We start from the raw sequence: 12,370 nt of genomic DNA, 5'->3' as shown, positions 1-12,370 counted from the left end.
ATAAGAATTTTCACTACCAAGAAGGCGCTTCTCATCTTCTTTATTGTAGAGCTTCACGTGCTATTAAGCCGCTCTCACAGAAATACCAGCAGATAAACCTACTTGTCATGCAAACATGACTTGTTCTATAACAAGATTCAGTAACTCTCTGTGCACGAAAAAGCTAAAGCAACAGCAAGAAATAAAGCTTATTGAATCAAAAACCTCCTCAGTGAAAGCAGTTGATGTAGAAAAAATGGACAACTCCATATTCAATATATGCTGAGACATATTTCCGTATTGTTCAAGTTTTATAGTATCAAGTCAGGCCCCTTTTAATTTCACAAAGAGCAGACTGCCGAGATGCTTGGTTTGAATCTGAGTGCCGAATCGATTAAGTGACTGCCTGATGTAGAATTCATGTGAATTTCCACTTTGTAAGCAAGTATATTGGTATTCCCCACACTTTTCTTCCTTTACACATTACAAACTAAACAACTTAAAATGCGTGAAGACCTCATTTCATCAGCTATTTCATTCTTATCTGATCCCAAGGTTCAATCTGCTCCTTTAGCAAAGAAGGTCTCTTTCTTGGAATCAAAAGGAATGACCTCTGAAGAAATTGAGGAAGCTATGGCCAGAGTCAACGGGAAGAGTGCCGCTGTTACGACTACGACAACCACTGTAGGTAATCCACAGCCAGGAACAGCCATGTATCCAGCAGCAGTACCACCACCTCTCCCCACTAGACCTTCTTACGATTGGAGAGATATTTTTATTGCTGCTGTCTTAGCAGGTGGTGTTGGTTACGGTGTATGGACACTAGCAAAGGTAAAGTACCGTGGGACAGACGTGTAAAGAAGAAAAGAGCTAAGCTTCTTTGTTCATTTAGCGCTTGTTTGGTCCTTGGTTTCAAGTCCCAACACAAAAGGAGCTGGAAGAGGATAAAGAAAAATTAGATGCTCAGTTTCAAGCAGGTAAGATGATACAAATATAAGCATTGCCATTGGTCTAATGATTATTCTCTGTTTAAAGTGGAAGATTCCTTGAAAGAGATTAAAGATCAAACAAATGCTGCGCTTACAACTGTGGCTTCACAATCTAAAAAGGTAGACGAATCACTCGCTAGTCTCGAGACTGTGCTTAAGGATTTAGAAGAATCTGATGCAAAGAGAGATGAAGACTTTAAGAATGTAAAGAATGATATAGAGTCCTTAAAGGAACTTGTGCCTAAGGTAACAGGGAAGCAGGTTAGCAAAGAGATAAAGTCTAATGGGATTTTCTGGTTTTATTTAGGCATTGGAGCGTAATAAAGAAGCACAAAATGCAGTTTTGGTAGACCTTCAAAGTGAAATGAAATCGTTAAAATCACTTTTACTCAATCGCCGCACAACTCCCAACTCGCTTGAGCCGGCATCAAGTGCACCCACCTCTCCTGCTACAGATGGACTATCTTCTCGTCTTTCTGCTACATTAAATGCTGGTGGTTCTCGTGTTGGTATTCCTGCCTGGCAAATGGCTGCTACCCAGGCCTCCTCTTCTTCAAATAGTAACAATACCCCATCTAGTAGCAATGCTGAGGCCTCTACTTCAGCCAATGACGGTGAAAAGAAATAAAATCTGTCTTTTAAAATTTCAGGGGAAGCTTTTGTGTCTGTGTGCAAGTGTGGCTGAGATGCTTGTTTTTTCTATAATTTTCCTTTATAAAGATCATGGTCAGGTAAAGAATGGATCTGATCAAGTTGTCAATCAAAGAGACTTAACTTGAATATCAATAGCTTTCAGTGTGATGGTTGTGGCGATGTTGTAAAAAAGCCTAAATTGCCTTCTCATCGTTGTCGCTCAACATTTTCTTGCATCGATTGCTCTGTTACTTTCCAAGGTCGTGCTTGGGAAACACATACCTCATGTATAACTGAAGCCGAAAAGTTCCAAAAACACATTTATCAAAACAAGGTAACACCCTTCATTTATATATATGATCATTTTATTTATATTATTTGCAGGCCCAAGGTAACGGTCAAAACAATCAAAAGAACAATAAAAAAGCCGGCAAGAATCAAAATGGCAACAGTACCAATGACAAGAAAGAAGATAAGCCTGTTTCACTCATTGATCAATTGAAAAAGAGAAAAAATGAAGATGAAGCTAAAGAAGAAAGCGAATCCAAGAAGCAAAAGACTGAGGAAAAGAAGAAGGATAAGAAAAAGAAGAATGGCTCGACAGATTGGAAATCAATTGAACTGGATAAAGATGTATCAACGAATCTAAAGCTTGCATTGAAGCATGTACTGAAGGATGGGGTGAGTATGCATTATTGATCATCATGAAAATGACTGACCAATTTATTGTGTAGCCAATTAGCATACGTGATGCCAAAAAGAAAGCAATAAACTTAATTGAAAAGCACCCTAAGTACAAAAAGGACGAAGATTTGAAAAAGACATTTGATAAAGTGCTCAAAATTACCCTTGTAGACGACACTGTTACATTCTTGTAAAAAAAAAACTTGAAAAGTGAATAAATCATGACTACATTGTATAAAACATAATGAAAAACACTATTAGACAATAAAGAGTTAAGAACAAACCTATCGGGTTATTTTAGATGATTGTTGTGTCCGTTGTAATGATCAAAGTGCGAAACAAGCTAAACAATTCTCCGTGTGTCTCTCTTTTTATTATATAATGCTTGATCTTTCTCGCTTGTTAATCTTCCTACTTCTTTCCTATTCTTCGCTTTACACAAAGAACAAGGAAATATAATGGCTGATAGTGTTGCAAGCAGTGACGATTCCTTTTATCATTTCACACCTGCAGATGAATTCTCTTTGCAGATAGCGCATATCTTCAAGATTATCGATCGACATTGGAAGAAGTTGATGTCAATTTCTATGAACCATGTCAGAGTTCGAAGGCCAAGTGATGAAGATGATCATTCAAGACAAGAAGAGGAGATTAAGAGAGCTTTCTATGAGCGTGAAAAAATCATGCTACAGTGCATGGAGGTACTGCTCCAGGCTGTTCGCGAAGGTAATACACTTTGCTTTGCTTTAAGCTCATCTCATAACTAATATCCCTACGCAGGCACTGGTTTCCTTGCGTTTCTCTCCGTTTTGGTGTTGCATCTTAAGGCTGATAATCCTGTATCCTTGGCCTTTATGCATCATGTCTTTGAGAAAGCCTCTTTGCCTGCTCTTGACACAATGGACCATGCTTCCGAAATGATCATTGGTAAGCTGAACAAGAGGCCAGGCAGACTCCAGCGTATGATTTCTCTCTTATGTGGCCGCTATCGTGAAGCTGCCAAGAAAGAGCTTGTCCGCAAACAGCTCATAAACCATTGGGTTATCGACAATTTTATGCGCCCTATCGTGGACCCCATGGCTGTCAAGACAAGACAGAATGCTGCTATTGTATGGGCTTTGCTTGCCAAAAAGTATGCAGGCGAAATGGCTTGTCATATCTGGACAGAAGAGGTTGGCGACATTTTGATCAAATCATTGGCTAATCCTCAAGAAGATGTCTTGGTTCGTTTGTTTTGCTTGGTAGCTCTCGAAAGGTTTGCATTAACAGGTAAATAATTTCGAGTTCATGAACCATGAGCATTATTTATAATCCGCATTGCTTATAGCTTACTGCAAGGATCGCATCTATCATCATGACCTGAACATTCATCAACTATTGCTGGCAATCGTTGCTGAATGTAGTGATGTCCTTCAGCGTATCCACTTGCTCAATACTGGAAAAGATCAAGCTCCAACTCAGTTGAATGTTCCTCTCACTGGCCCTTTGAGAGATGAATGGGCAAAATACATTCAACTCAAGTCCTGTTGCCAATGGGCAGTAGATCATACTTTTGGTGACCCTCAAGTGGTAAATGATTGCATGAGGAAATATATATATATATGTATACTCATTATATTTTACAGGTAAACCATTCTTGGGACCTCAGTCGTTTAAGATTGATCATGAATCCTTATGATGCTACTTCTGGCTTAAAGATAACTGATAGTGGTTTAATGGTAATGTAGAAACGATTTTTATGGTGATTTATAGTTCTGACACTCAATCAGTTGCGTAACGATCTGAATCATTTTGAATCTGTCCGGGGAACTTCATGCGTCAGAAAAGGCAAATGGTACTATGAAGTGGTCATACTTACTAATGGAATCATCCAAATCGGATGGGCTTCTCATAATAGCAAGTTTTCTCCGGACGAAGGCCATGCAGTAGGCGATGACATTGTAAGTTGTATCTTTGTCGTTCATGTTTGAGTATTGACTGACTTTATTCAAATAGAACAGTTTCGCTTTTGATACATTCCGTTCTGCCGTCTGGGTTGCTGGTAAATGTCTCTATCCTGTTAGCATACTGGATACTAGGTGCGCTATTGGTGATGTGGTCGGTTCTCTTTTGGATCTTGACAATGGTCGCTGTACTTATTACGTCAATGGCAAACTGATGCAGATGACTGTCGAGTTCAGATGCATCCCAGGAATCAACGAACATCATTTTGGTCCTAATGGATTTGGCCTCTTCCCCGCCATCAGCGTTCATGGGCACCAACAAGTACGGGTAAATTTTGGTGATGAACCTTGGATTTATAAACCGCATGTTAATTATCCTTACTGGGGCATTAGCCAAGCTGGTGTATTGGATCCTGCCTTTAGAAAGAAAGTCAAATATTGGGTGTATAAAAGAGGCAAGACCAGATTCAGTAATGCCTATTGTCCTTCAGGCGGCCCTGTATTGCGTCCTCCTTCTATTGTCAATGTTGCTCCTAGTAATCGAACTCCTCCTCCTTTTAGTGACTCTTCAAATGTAGACGATGATAATTTCGATGATATTCAGTCACCCCAATCGAATAATGGAGATGATGACGATCTTTGCACTATTTGCTATGCAGAACCAGCCAATGTTCGCTTGCTTCCTTGCAAGCATCAAGAAATCGGTGTCAGTTGCGCCGCTATGATCAAGAAATGGTAAGTTTAGCTCTCTTATTATCTTCAGTGTTTCTAATCTTCTTTTTATTATAGTCACTTGTGTCGCCATAAGATTACAGGGCGATGCATTCTTAAAACCATTTAAATAATAACCAAATAAACTACAATCTTACTACCATTGATAAATAATAACTATCATGGCTTAAATCATGTCTTTCTCGTTTTATAAAGCCCTTTTAGAGCAGCTTTCAGCAGGGAAAGTCTGTTTGTATGTAAACGTTAAAGAAGAGAGAAATGCATAGTGAAATTAGACGATATGCCACTGCCAGATTGAAAGAAACACAAACAGAATGTGATACATTACTGATAGACAAATACAGCAAAAGAACATTGAATAGACCCAGTTCTTTTCCTTATTATCTCATTTAGACGTAATGAGTATAAATTGTACCCAGGCTATTTTGAATGCATGAATGGTTATTATTCTAATAGAAAATAATGAATAAGAAAAAAGCTTTTATTTTACAACAGTTAATGTCCATGCATATATCTTTATTGCACCGAGCATCTTAACTAGGCTTTCGAGCATTACCTGTAAGCCTTGCGTGCTCACTGTCATCCAAACTAAATCAATAAAGAATTAGATATTGATAATACATAATTTATAGTTATCCTTACTGATCATCGTCGTCGTCATCATCTTGATCAACATGCAGTAGAGCGCTTTGGTCTGTTCCTTTTCCTCCCCTGCTATTGTTGTATCGGTTATTTTTATTGATATCAGAGAGCTCTACTTTATGAATCGGATGGTTATCTTCTTCTTCATCAGTCAACTCTTCTCCTAGTTCAAAAACAGCAGACTCATCAACCATGTGACGTTCTCCGCGTATAGGGCCAGTCGAGTGTCCATAACCTTCTTCTTCTGCTCTGCGTAATCGCTCTTCCAAATCAAGCGCTTCCTCTTCGTCTTGACTGATCTGCATTAGGCCGTATCTGGCATTGTTACTTGTGGGTCGCCATAAGACAACGATAACAAAGAAAACAACAAAATACAGAATGTTGAGTAAGCCGTCGAGCATGAACCATCGATACTTCCAGCTCTTTGCTGCCCATTCAAAATCCACATTGGTAGAATAAGCAAACATGTTGAGAATGAAGATCACAACTACAGCAAACACAGAAAAGACCAAAAGCCGGTAAAGGCGCTTGTACATCAGTACCTTAACATGCTGCTTACGGATTTCCAAGTCACGAATGGTGCCAGTAATCGAATTGAGTGTCCAAACGTAAAAGATTGTCATTGTAATTGATAGAGGGAAAATAACAAGCAAGATCAAATAACCAGCTGTTTCAGGAGATAGTAACATGGTACCCAATGTATAAACTACACCACATGCGAAATGCGTGCAAGCAAGGATAATGCAGTATCTCATCGTTGAACCTAAGCTTGGTCTATGATGATGATGTTAATCATACAAGTGTCCTCTCCATTTGGCTATATATAGCCCCATTTTATATACGAATGTACTTACTTGACAACACTATAACCCATACACACAATCAACAACATGAAGAAAGACATACTAATGCAAAATGGTAAGCAAAACATGCGCCTGTTCGAATGATTATATGTATGCACATACCTGGTTCTTCCAGCATTGAGTAGTGCAACAAGAGCAAGTAAACCATACGCTAACATTCAAATATAAATACCCATCTCTTCCTATTTTCTATATCACTTACAAGCCTTTCCAGTTTGATTGTAGGCCTCCCAGTAACCAAAGTTAAACGCCATTTCTACAACGAGATAAAAAATAGCTGCAGACAAAAAGTGTTGAACAGGCAATATGTCTCTCCAATAACGGAAGCTTTGTACGAACCAGAATATACCAACCGCCAAATAAACAAATGCAAATACACCATAAAGCTATATACAAATACGATTAGACTCCTGAAAACACAAGCGCGTTTTTTGATTTACCAAAAGCTTTGGATAGTCAACCGCAGGTAGTTCGCCATATGGGAATTTCCACTCAACCCAGGCTTCGACAAAGCTGCTTGTTTGATTGACAGCGGCAAGAGCCACGCAGTAATAACCCGTTTTATCCACTTTATATAATGCTGCTTCTGTTTGATTTCCCTTTAATTCCAATGTTTCAGTATATATGCTAGTTGTGTTCTTTTGGTCTGATGGAATTGACATAATAAATTGTCCAAGCTGCGAAGACTTGCATAACTTGCGCGAAATAGCCTGTCTGTTACATACATAAGCCGTCTATGGTTCATTGTTAGTCTCTATTTCTTTTTCTCGTCTGTTTAATATAAACTTACTTCGCCAACTTCATCATCATATGCTCCTAGTTTATCAAAGTCTTTCCACTCATAAATAAGTAAAGAAACCGTGCCTTGAGATTTAGGCCCGATGGAGACTAGATTAACAATAGGGTAAGAAAATGTTCTCGTTGATAATTTGATTTACTGTACCTTTAATATATGGCTGTGTGCCTCCAGGAATCGATTCCTTACTCCATACTCCAGAGCAAGAAGTAGGTGAATACTCATCGCTAGTCTATTTTCTATATTAGTATGTGTCTATTGAATATTTAAGTATATATATGTTAACCAACCACATAAACTTCTACTGATGTCGCTAACGAAAACAGACAAGCCAAACATAATAATATGAACCATAGCTTTCTAGTCATTCTTGTAAGGCTTCTCTAATATCTAATAACAAAGCTGCCCAAATTACAGAAAAGAGAAAAAGAAATTTAAGCCCGATGGTCTTTGTTGAAGCCCCGCGTTGAAAAACAAAGCCAAGAAGTACAATGTAACCAAGCATTTTATTGGGCACAAATTAAAAGCAAGTAAAAATATTTATTTATAAATGAATGGATTCTGTTTGATTTTGCAAGTCTGACAAATCCTTATCCTCCTCATCAACATCAGACTCATCTTCTGAGTCTGTCTCTTCAAGTATAAAAGCTGCTTTACTGTTAGACTCGGATATGATAAGTGATTCATCAATTGGTTCACAGTAAGCAGAGAGAACAGGTCTATCTGAATTTTTAACAGCAATACTGATAATGTAATCTTCAACAACCCAAGGAAAGCTGAAGAATCTGTTATATAAACCTATCTCCTTGGAAGAACTTGCATTCTCTGCTGGATGATAAGCTACATAATACCAAGCAGCTGCTTTCAATTCCATTTTTTCGTCTAGTTTATCCTTGGATAGACCATCATGTTGATAAAACTCTAGCTCAAAGCTGTGTCTCCATGCTTTTTTCAATCGTGTATATGCTTCCTTGACCTTGCGAGTGATGTTCTTTCTGTCATTATGTGACATATACTTTGGCCAATGATCAATATATCCAGATACAAACTCAATTTCAGATCGGATTCCGTATTGTCCCATCAGCAAACGTAGATCACTATCATATTTTACTCTTGTCGTTCTTGCTTCCAGAATATATTGATGCATACCATCAAGATATAATCTAGGATCATAGTCGCATCTATTTAACAAATATGGACGACTATCAACTGATTGTAGTGTTCTGTGAATAAAGCCAAGAGGTTTGATGGATGGGTATGTCTTGAATGGGTCCTCCTTCATGAAATCAGGAATTGGGTATTCATATATCTCTTCATTTAGCGATGGCCGTATTCCGGTTTTTACAAAATCTATCAAATAATTGCTCATGAGCCCAAAAGAAAGAAGTCAAAAATCAATTTACCTATTGCCATTGCTAATTGCTGTCCTAAATGTAACGTAAGCCCATCATAAGTATTTGCTCTGCATCGATCGGCAAAGGCTGTGTATGCATCTTTTAACAGTTCTCTTCGATCCGTAGATATATAATTTACAACGAATTTGATAGCATCACTGACCAAAATATCACGACCGAGTTCTGGTGGGTTATCATCAGTAGAGTAAATTGGGCTATGGCCTGCTTTCAAGGGCACCAGTCTTTGATCCCATATGATCCTAACATAGGATAAATATATATCAGTATATTAATTTATAAATATTTTAATCTTTCTTACGTAAAGTTATCTTCATCGACATCGTCGTTGGAGCATTTGCCTGGTAGATCCGTCAGTTCATTAGCCGAGTAAATGAGCACGTTTGTGTGGTTTTTTAGTTTTGGCTTATTGACTGCGGTGGCGAGCATGACATTACCCGGACTTAGAGAAGAATCTCTAAAGATCACACAGGGACCCTCGATTACTTCACAAACAGTATTGATACCAGCCGACGTGGAAGTTTGAAAGAAGACTTCACCCCGTTCCAAGCTACCTGTTTCATCCATAATAGCAAATGCTCTAGCACCATTCCTGATATAGAGCTTGTATTCATCCTTCAGTTGTTTCAAGATTTTGTTCTGAAATGATATAATCAAATTCATGATAAATGGATCCTGACGTTTTAGAAATCCAGAAAAGACAAGACGCTTGAAAGAACTTGTGAAGTATCTGGAATAATATTCATCCATCAAGTCATTCAATAGATTACCCTTGTTGGCCGCACCCATCAGGTAGCAATCGATCATATTGTCTATCAAGTTTTGAAACACACCAGGATGAATGCCCATGCTTGACAAAAGTAAAATAGACTGCTTATTAAGGTATGCTCGCTTCCTTTTGGATATCTTGATGACTTCCAGCGTAAGTCGATTTGTGTTGAAATGAATTTGGCCTGATCGAAGTTGAACCTTGCGTTTTGGTAAAAAGCTGGATAGCATGAGAATACCTTTACCACCGGCGAGATTGAACTTAATAACGCTTGGTGTATACTTTAGTTCTAATACTTCCTTAATATCGCGTGCCACTGCAGAAGACACTTTTCCACACTCCTTAGCAAAAATAAATCCATTCTGTTCATAATTATCGATTTCTTCTATCTCCTCTAATTTGATTTCGAGACTGGTCAATCTTTGTGCCATAACCTAAGATATATCCTGTTATTTCACAAGTATTCTTTCTGGTTCTATCTATTCGTACCTGGCCGACGCTCGCGATGTATCTGGGTACTGACTTGATCTCGTCAAAGTCACCCATCCAATAGATGATTTTATCTCTGTTTAAATCGTCTGTAGGAGCAAAAAACCAACAGCTGTGATTACGCAAGTCGTCAGTAGAGGTACACAAGAATTCATATCGTCGGCCAGCGAGTAAAAGGCCCGATTTGAGCACCTTAAAAATGCGATTGTGGATGAGATCGTTTTGCATTGGATAGGGTGAAGGTACGATCGAATTGAGTTCCTCATCTGTAAACTCAACGAGCAAGAACCGGTCGGCATATTGTTTAAACTCATACTGCAGATGATTCATCTTTTGAAGGACAGGTTGAAGTGGATAGATGGACGTGGGAGTAATAATCACTTTTCTAAGGTAAGTGTGGTCCTCGGGTATTACCTCTGGTAGGTTGGTGATATGCGGGTTCTTCTTGAATATGTTATAAATGATAGCGCCTGGGTTATAATGACGTTGTTGTCCAGCAGAGATTAAAGCGAGTAGTCTACAAGCAACACGTGGTTCCAAGTTTTCGATTACTTCAAAAAAATCTTCTTCAATATTGTACTCTCGCAATATTTTCAAGCAAAGTGTATGTTGTAACATGTACTGAACCTCGAATGGTAGGTTTGACATACGTTCTTCATAGTCAATCTTTGGCTTGCGCGCTTTCATCACTTGAATCGTTGTTGTATGCAATACCTTTTGTGCCGTTGCTGATTCTAGTCTCAAACTGAGTGCCTTGTGTGCATCATCATCAAGAGTAAGCTCAATCAGATATACAGACCAGCTATTTAAGCGAACTGAGGTTGAAGAGTTTGTATATGCTTTTATAGGATTTTTATTTTTTGGAGGCTTTTCTGTGTTAAGCGGTATCTCTGTTACTCTTTCCCAGCAGCTAAAATCAAAGAAGTTCTTTTCTTCTTGAGCATTTTTTAGTCTCCAAAAGTAGGCTGGATATTTGGCAGCAATAATAACTGTTGTTGAACCATTGGATCGTTTAATGACAACATCCTTCAGTGCTTCTTGATATCGAATGCGAAGACGATATTGACGGTGAAGGTAATAAAAAAAGATCTCAACGTACTGCTCAAGCACGTTAACGTGAAACTGAATTTTTGAGAGCGTGGACCATTCTTCTTGAAAGATAGAAGACGTTGATAATCCACCTAAAGATAACCTCTCTCCTGTAAATGGTTCACATCTCCATGAGATATAATCATGTAGCGGGTATTGCCTTATGTTCAGTTGATGGTTTCTGACAAACAAAGGCTTGGATGTCAACTCGTTTAGTCTAACTGCTGACCTATATTAATAAATTGATTAATTGATAAATTGTGCCACAAATGAAAAAGGCTATATTGTTTACGAGAAGATGACAGCGGTTTTGATTACCGTATTATTTCTATGTATATGTATTTGCTTCACTACGCCATATTCTTCAAATAAATTCCAAAGGTCCTCTCTTTTTATGCTTGGATGCAGGTTATGAACAATAACACATACATCAGAAGCACCTATATAAATAGCATGTAAGCATAAATAAAGTCGGTTTTCTGTAATACTTACTTAAGTAAGCAAACGGCAGATCATTCATGCTTAATAGAAAAAAAAAATAAGGAAGAAAATAAAAAAGATGCTCGTGACTTTATAAATCGACAATTTGAAAAAGTGGCCAAAGGAGATCAAACTAGATTTAATATTACACGTAACTAAATGGGTCTGGGTCTAGTGCACATTATCTCATCCTATTCGTCAAACTAATTCACCTTCAATGAACATAAAATAAGCTTGAAGATAAATTCTATACACCATTTTCATAAATTATGCATACATTACAAGATCAATAACAATTACACTTTAGTTGATTTTCTATGTCTTCTTTATTGTTAAAAAAGAAATAAATTTTGTCTTTTTGAGAGAAGAAAAGATAAATGTGGTCAATACTTATGAATAACACGTAACTGAAAAAGTTGTTAGAGACTTCATAAATAGTCTGATCTTGACTTCCTTTTCTTTTCTTCCTCTTTGGACCAAAAAGTAAGACCAGCTATTTCCCTGTTAGCCCTAAGGTATGTTATACTCTTTACTCTTGCAAAAAAATTTACGCGTAGTATTATAGATCATAAAATCGAAAACAGTACCGGTGCTAGCTGGGGGTAGTTTGGTTCTTACCAAACTTTGGTCCCATATACTCTTTCAACCCCTTTCGCTCCTTTGGCCGCTCTCTCCTCTTGTCTCTTGCTTGCTTTCTTTTTCTTTCTTTCCCTGCTCTTTCCGAGCTGGTTATCGCCAGCCCAACCCAGGATACACTTCGGGTAAGATATTAATAATTTCTTTACATGTTTACTCACTTTTCTTGCTTCTGTTTTTCTCTTATAAATTCTCTCGTTTATAATGTAAGTATTTAATATCAATGTAAACAAC

The 12,370-nt window shown here is 37.9% G+C and overlaps 5 protein-coding genes across 5 annotated transcripts; 3 read left to right on the top strand and 2 right to left on the bottom strand.

The window, feature by feature from the left end:
• Nucleotides 1–483: 483 nt before the first annotated feature.
• On the top strand, nucleotides 484–1,596 carry RHIMIDRAFT_200638 (uncharacterized protein; the record flags this gene model as incomplete). Its single annotated transcript, XM_023606472.1, has 4 exons — nucleotides 484–810; nucleotides 872–956; nucleotides 1,015–1,214; nucleotides 1,276–1,596. 4 exons carry the CDS (start codon nucleotides 484–486, stop codon nucleotides 1,594–1,596), a joined length of 933 nt encoding a protein of 310 aa, XP_023467944.1.
• A 159-nt stretch (nucleotides 1,597–1,755) lies between these two features.
• On the top strand, nucleotides 1,756–2,546 carry RHIMIDRAFT_115942 (uncharacterized protein; the record flags this gene model as incomplete). Its single annotated transcript, XM_023605324.1, has 2 exons — nucleotides 1,756–2,282; nucleotides 2,336–2,546. A coding segment is annotated over one exon (348 nt), but the record flags the coding sequence as incomplete, so codon positions are not given.
• A 166-nt stretch (nucleotides 2,547–2,712) lies between these two features.
• RHIMIDRAFT_312465 (uncharacterized protein) lies at nucleotides 2,713–5,114 on the top strand. Its single transcript, XM_023614804.1, has 7 exons — nucleotides 2,713–3,011; nucleotides 3,066–3,554; nucleotides 3,613–3,854; nucleotides 3,911–4,003; nucleotides 4,055–4,225; nucleotides 4,281–4,963; nucleotides 5,018–5,114. The coding sequence occupies exons 1-7, from the start codon at nucleotides 2,744–2,746 to the stop codon at nucleotides 5,067–5,069; spliced, it is 1,998 nt and encodes a 665-aa protein (XP_023467942.1). The 5' UTR covers nucleotides 2,713–2,743; the 3' UTR covers nucleotides 5,070–5,114.
• Nucleotides 5,115–5,242: 128 nt separating this feature from the next.
• On the bottom strand, nucleotides 5,243–7,695 carry RHIMIDRAFT_278543 (uncharacterized protein). Its single transcript, XM_023612758.1, has 9 exons — nucleotides 7,552–7,695; nucleotides 7,409–7,493; nucleotides 7,256–7,353; nucleotides 6,906–7,199; nucleotides 6,668–6,851; nucleotides 6,568–6,616; nucleotides 6,457–6,507; nucleotides 5,603–6,376; nucleotides 5,243–5,548 (listed from the first exon to the last, which is right to left on the bottom strand). The coding sequence occupies exons 1-9, from the start codon at nucleotides 7,627–7,629 to the stop codon at nucleotides 5,494–5,496; spliced, it is 1,668 nt and encodes a 555-aa protein (XP_023467941.1). The 5' UTR covers nucleotides 7,630–7,695; the 3' UTR covers nucleotides 5,243–5,493.
• Nucleotides 7,696–7,762: 67 nt separating this feature from the next.
• On the bottom strand, nucleotides 7,763–11,540 carry RHIMIDRAFT_278521 (RdRP-domain-containing protein; the record flags this gene model as incomplete). Its single annotated transcript, XM_023612757.1, has 6 exons — nucleotides 7,763–8,611; nucleotides 8,665–8,915; nucleotides 8,975–9,876; nucleotides 9,932–11,249; nucleotides 11,313–11,460; nucleotides 11,513–11,540. The coding sequence occupies 6 exons, from the start codon at nucleotides 11,538–11,540 to the stop codon at nucleotides 7,806–7,808; spliced, it is 3,453 nt and encodes a 1,150-aa protein (XP_023467940.1). The 3' UTR covers nucleotides 7,763–7,805.
• Between the last annotated feature and the right edge of the window lie 830 nt (nucleotides 11,541–12,370).

This window comes from Rhizopus microsporus (genome assembly GCF_002708625.1).
Source record: "Rhizopus microsporus ATCC 52813 unplaced genomic scaffold scaffold_5, whole genome shotgun sequence".
NCBI classification, from domain to species: domain Eukaryota; kingdom Fungi; phylum Mucoromycota; class Mucoromycetes; order Mucorales; family Rhizopodaceae; genus Rhizopus; species Rhizopus microsporus.
The sequence above is the reverse complement of the archived record's forward strand: the minus strand, read 5'-3'. Positions and strand labels throughout refer to the sequence as shown.

Bases quoted from the DNA above. Each gene is read 5' to 3' on its own strand.
- RHIMIDRAFT_312465 (XM_023614804.1), top strand. From the start codon at position 2,744: ATGGCTGATAGTGTTGCAAGCAGTGACGATTCCTTTTATCATTTCACA. The intron at 3,855-3,910 runs GTAAATGATTGC...TATATTTTACAG, and splicing joins CTTTTGGTGACCCTCAAGTG to GTAAACCATTCTTGGGACCT. The intron at 4,964-5,017 runs GTAAGTTTAGCT...TTTTTATTATAG, and splicing joins GCCGCTATGATCAAGAAATG to TCACTTGTGTCGCCATAAGA.
- RHIMIDRAFT_278543 (XM_023612758.1), bottom strand. From the start codon at position 7,629: ATGACTAGAAAGCTATGGTTCATATTATTATGTTTGGCTTGTCTGTTT. The intron at 7,494-7,551 runs GTTGGTTAACAT...TATAGAAAATAG, and splicing joins CATCAGTAGAAGTTTATGTG to ACTAGCGATGAGTATTCACC. The intron at 5,549-5,602 runs GTAAGGATAACT...TTATTGATTTAG, and splicing joins GATGACGACGACGATGATCA to TTTGGATGACAGTGAGCACG.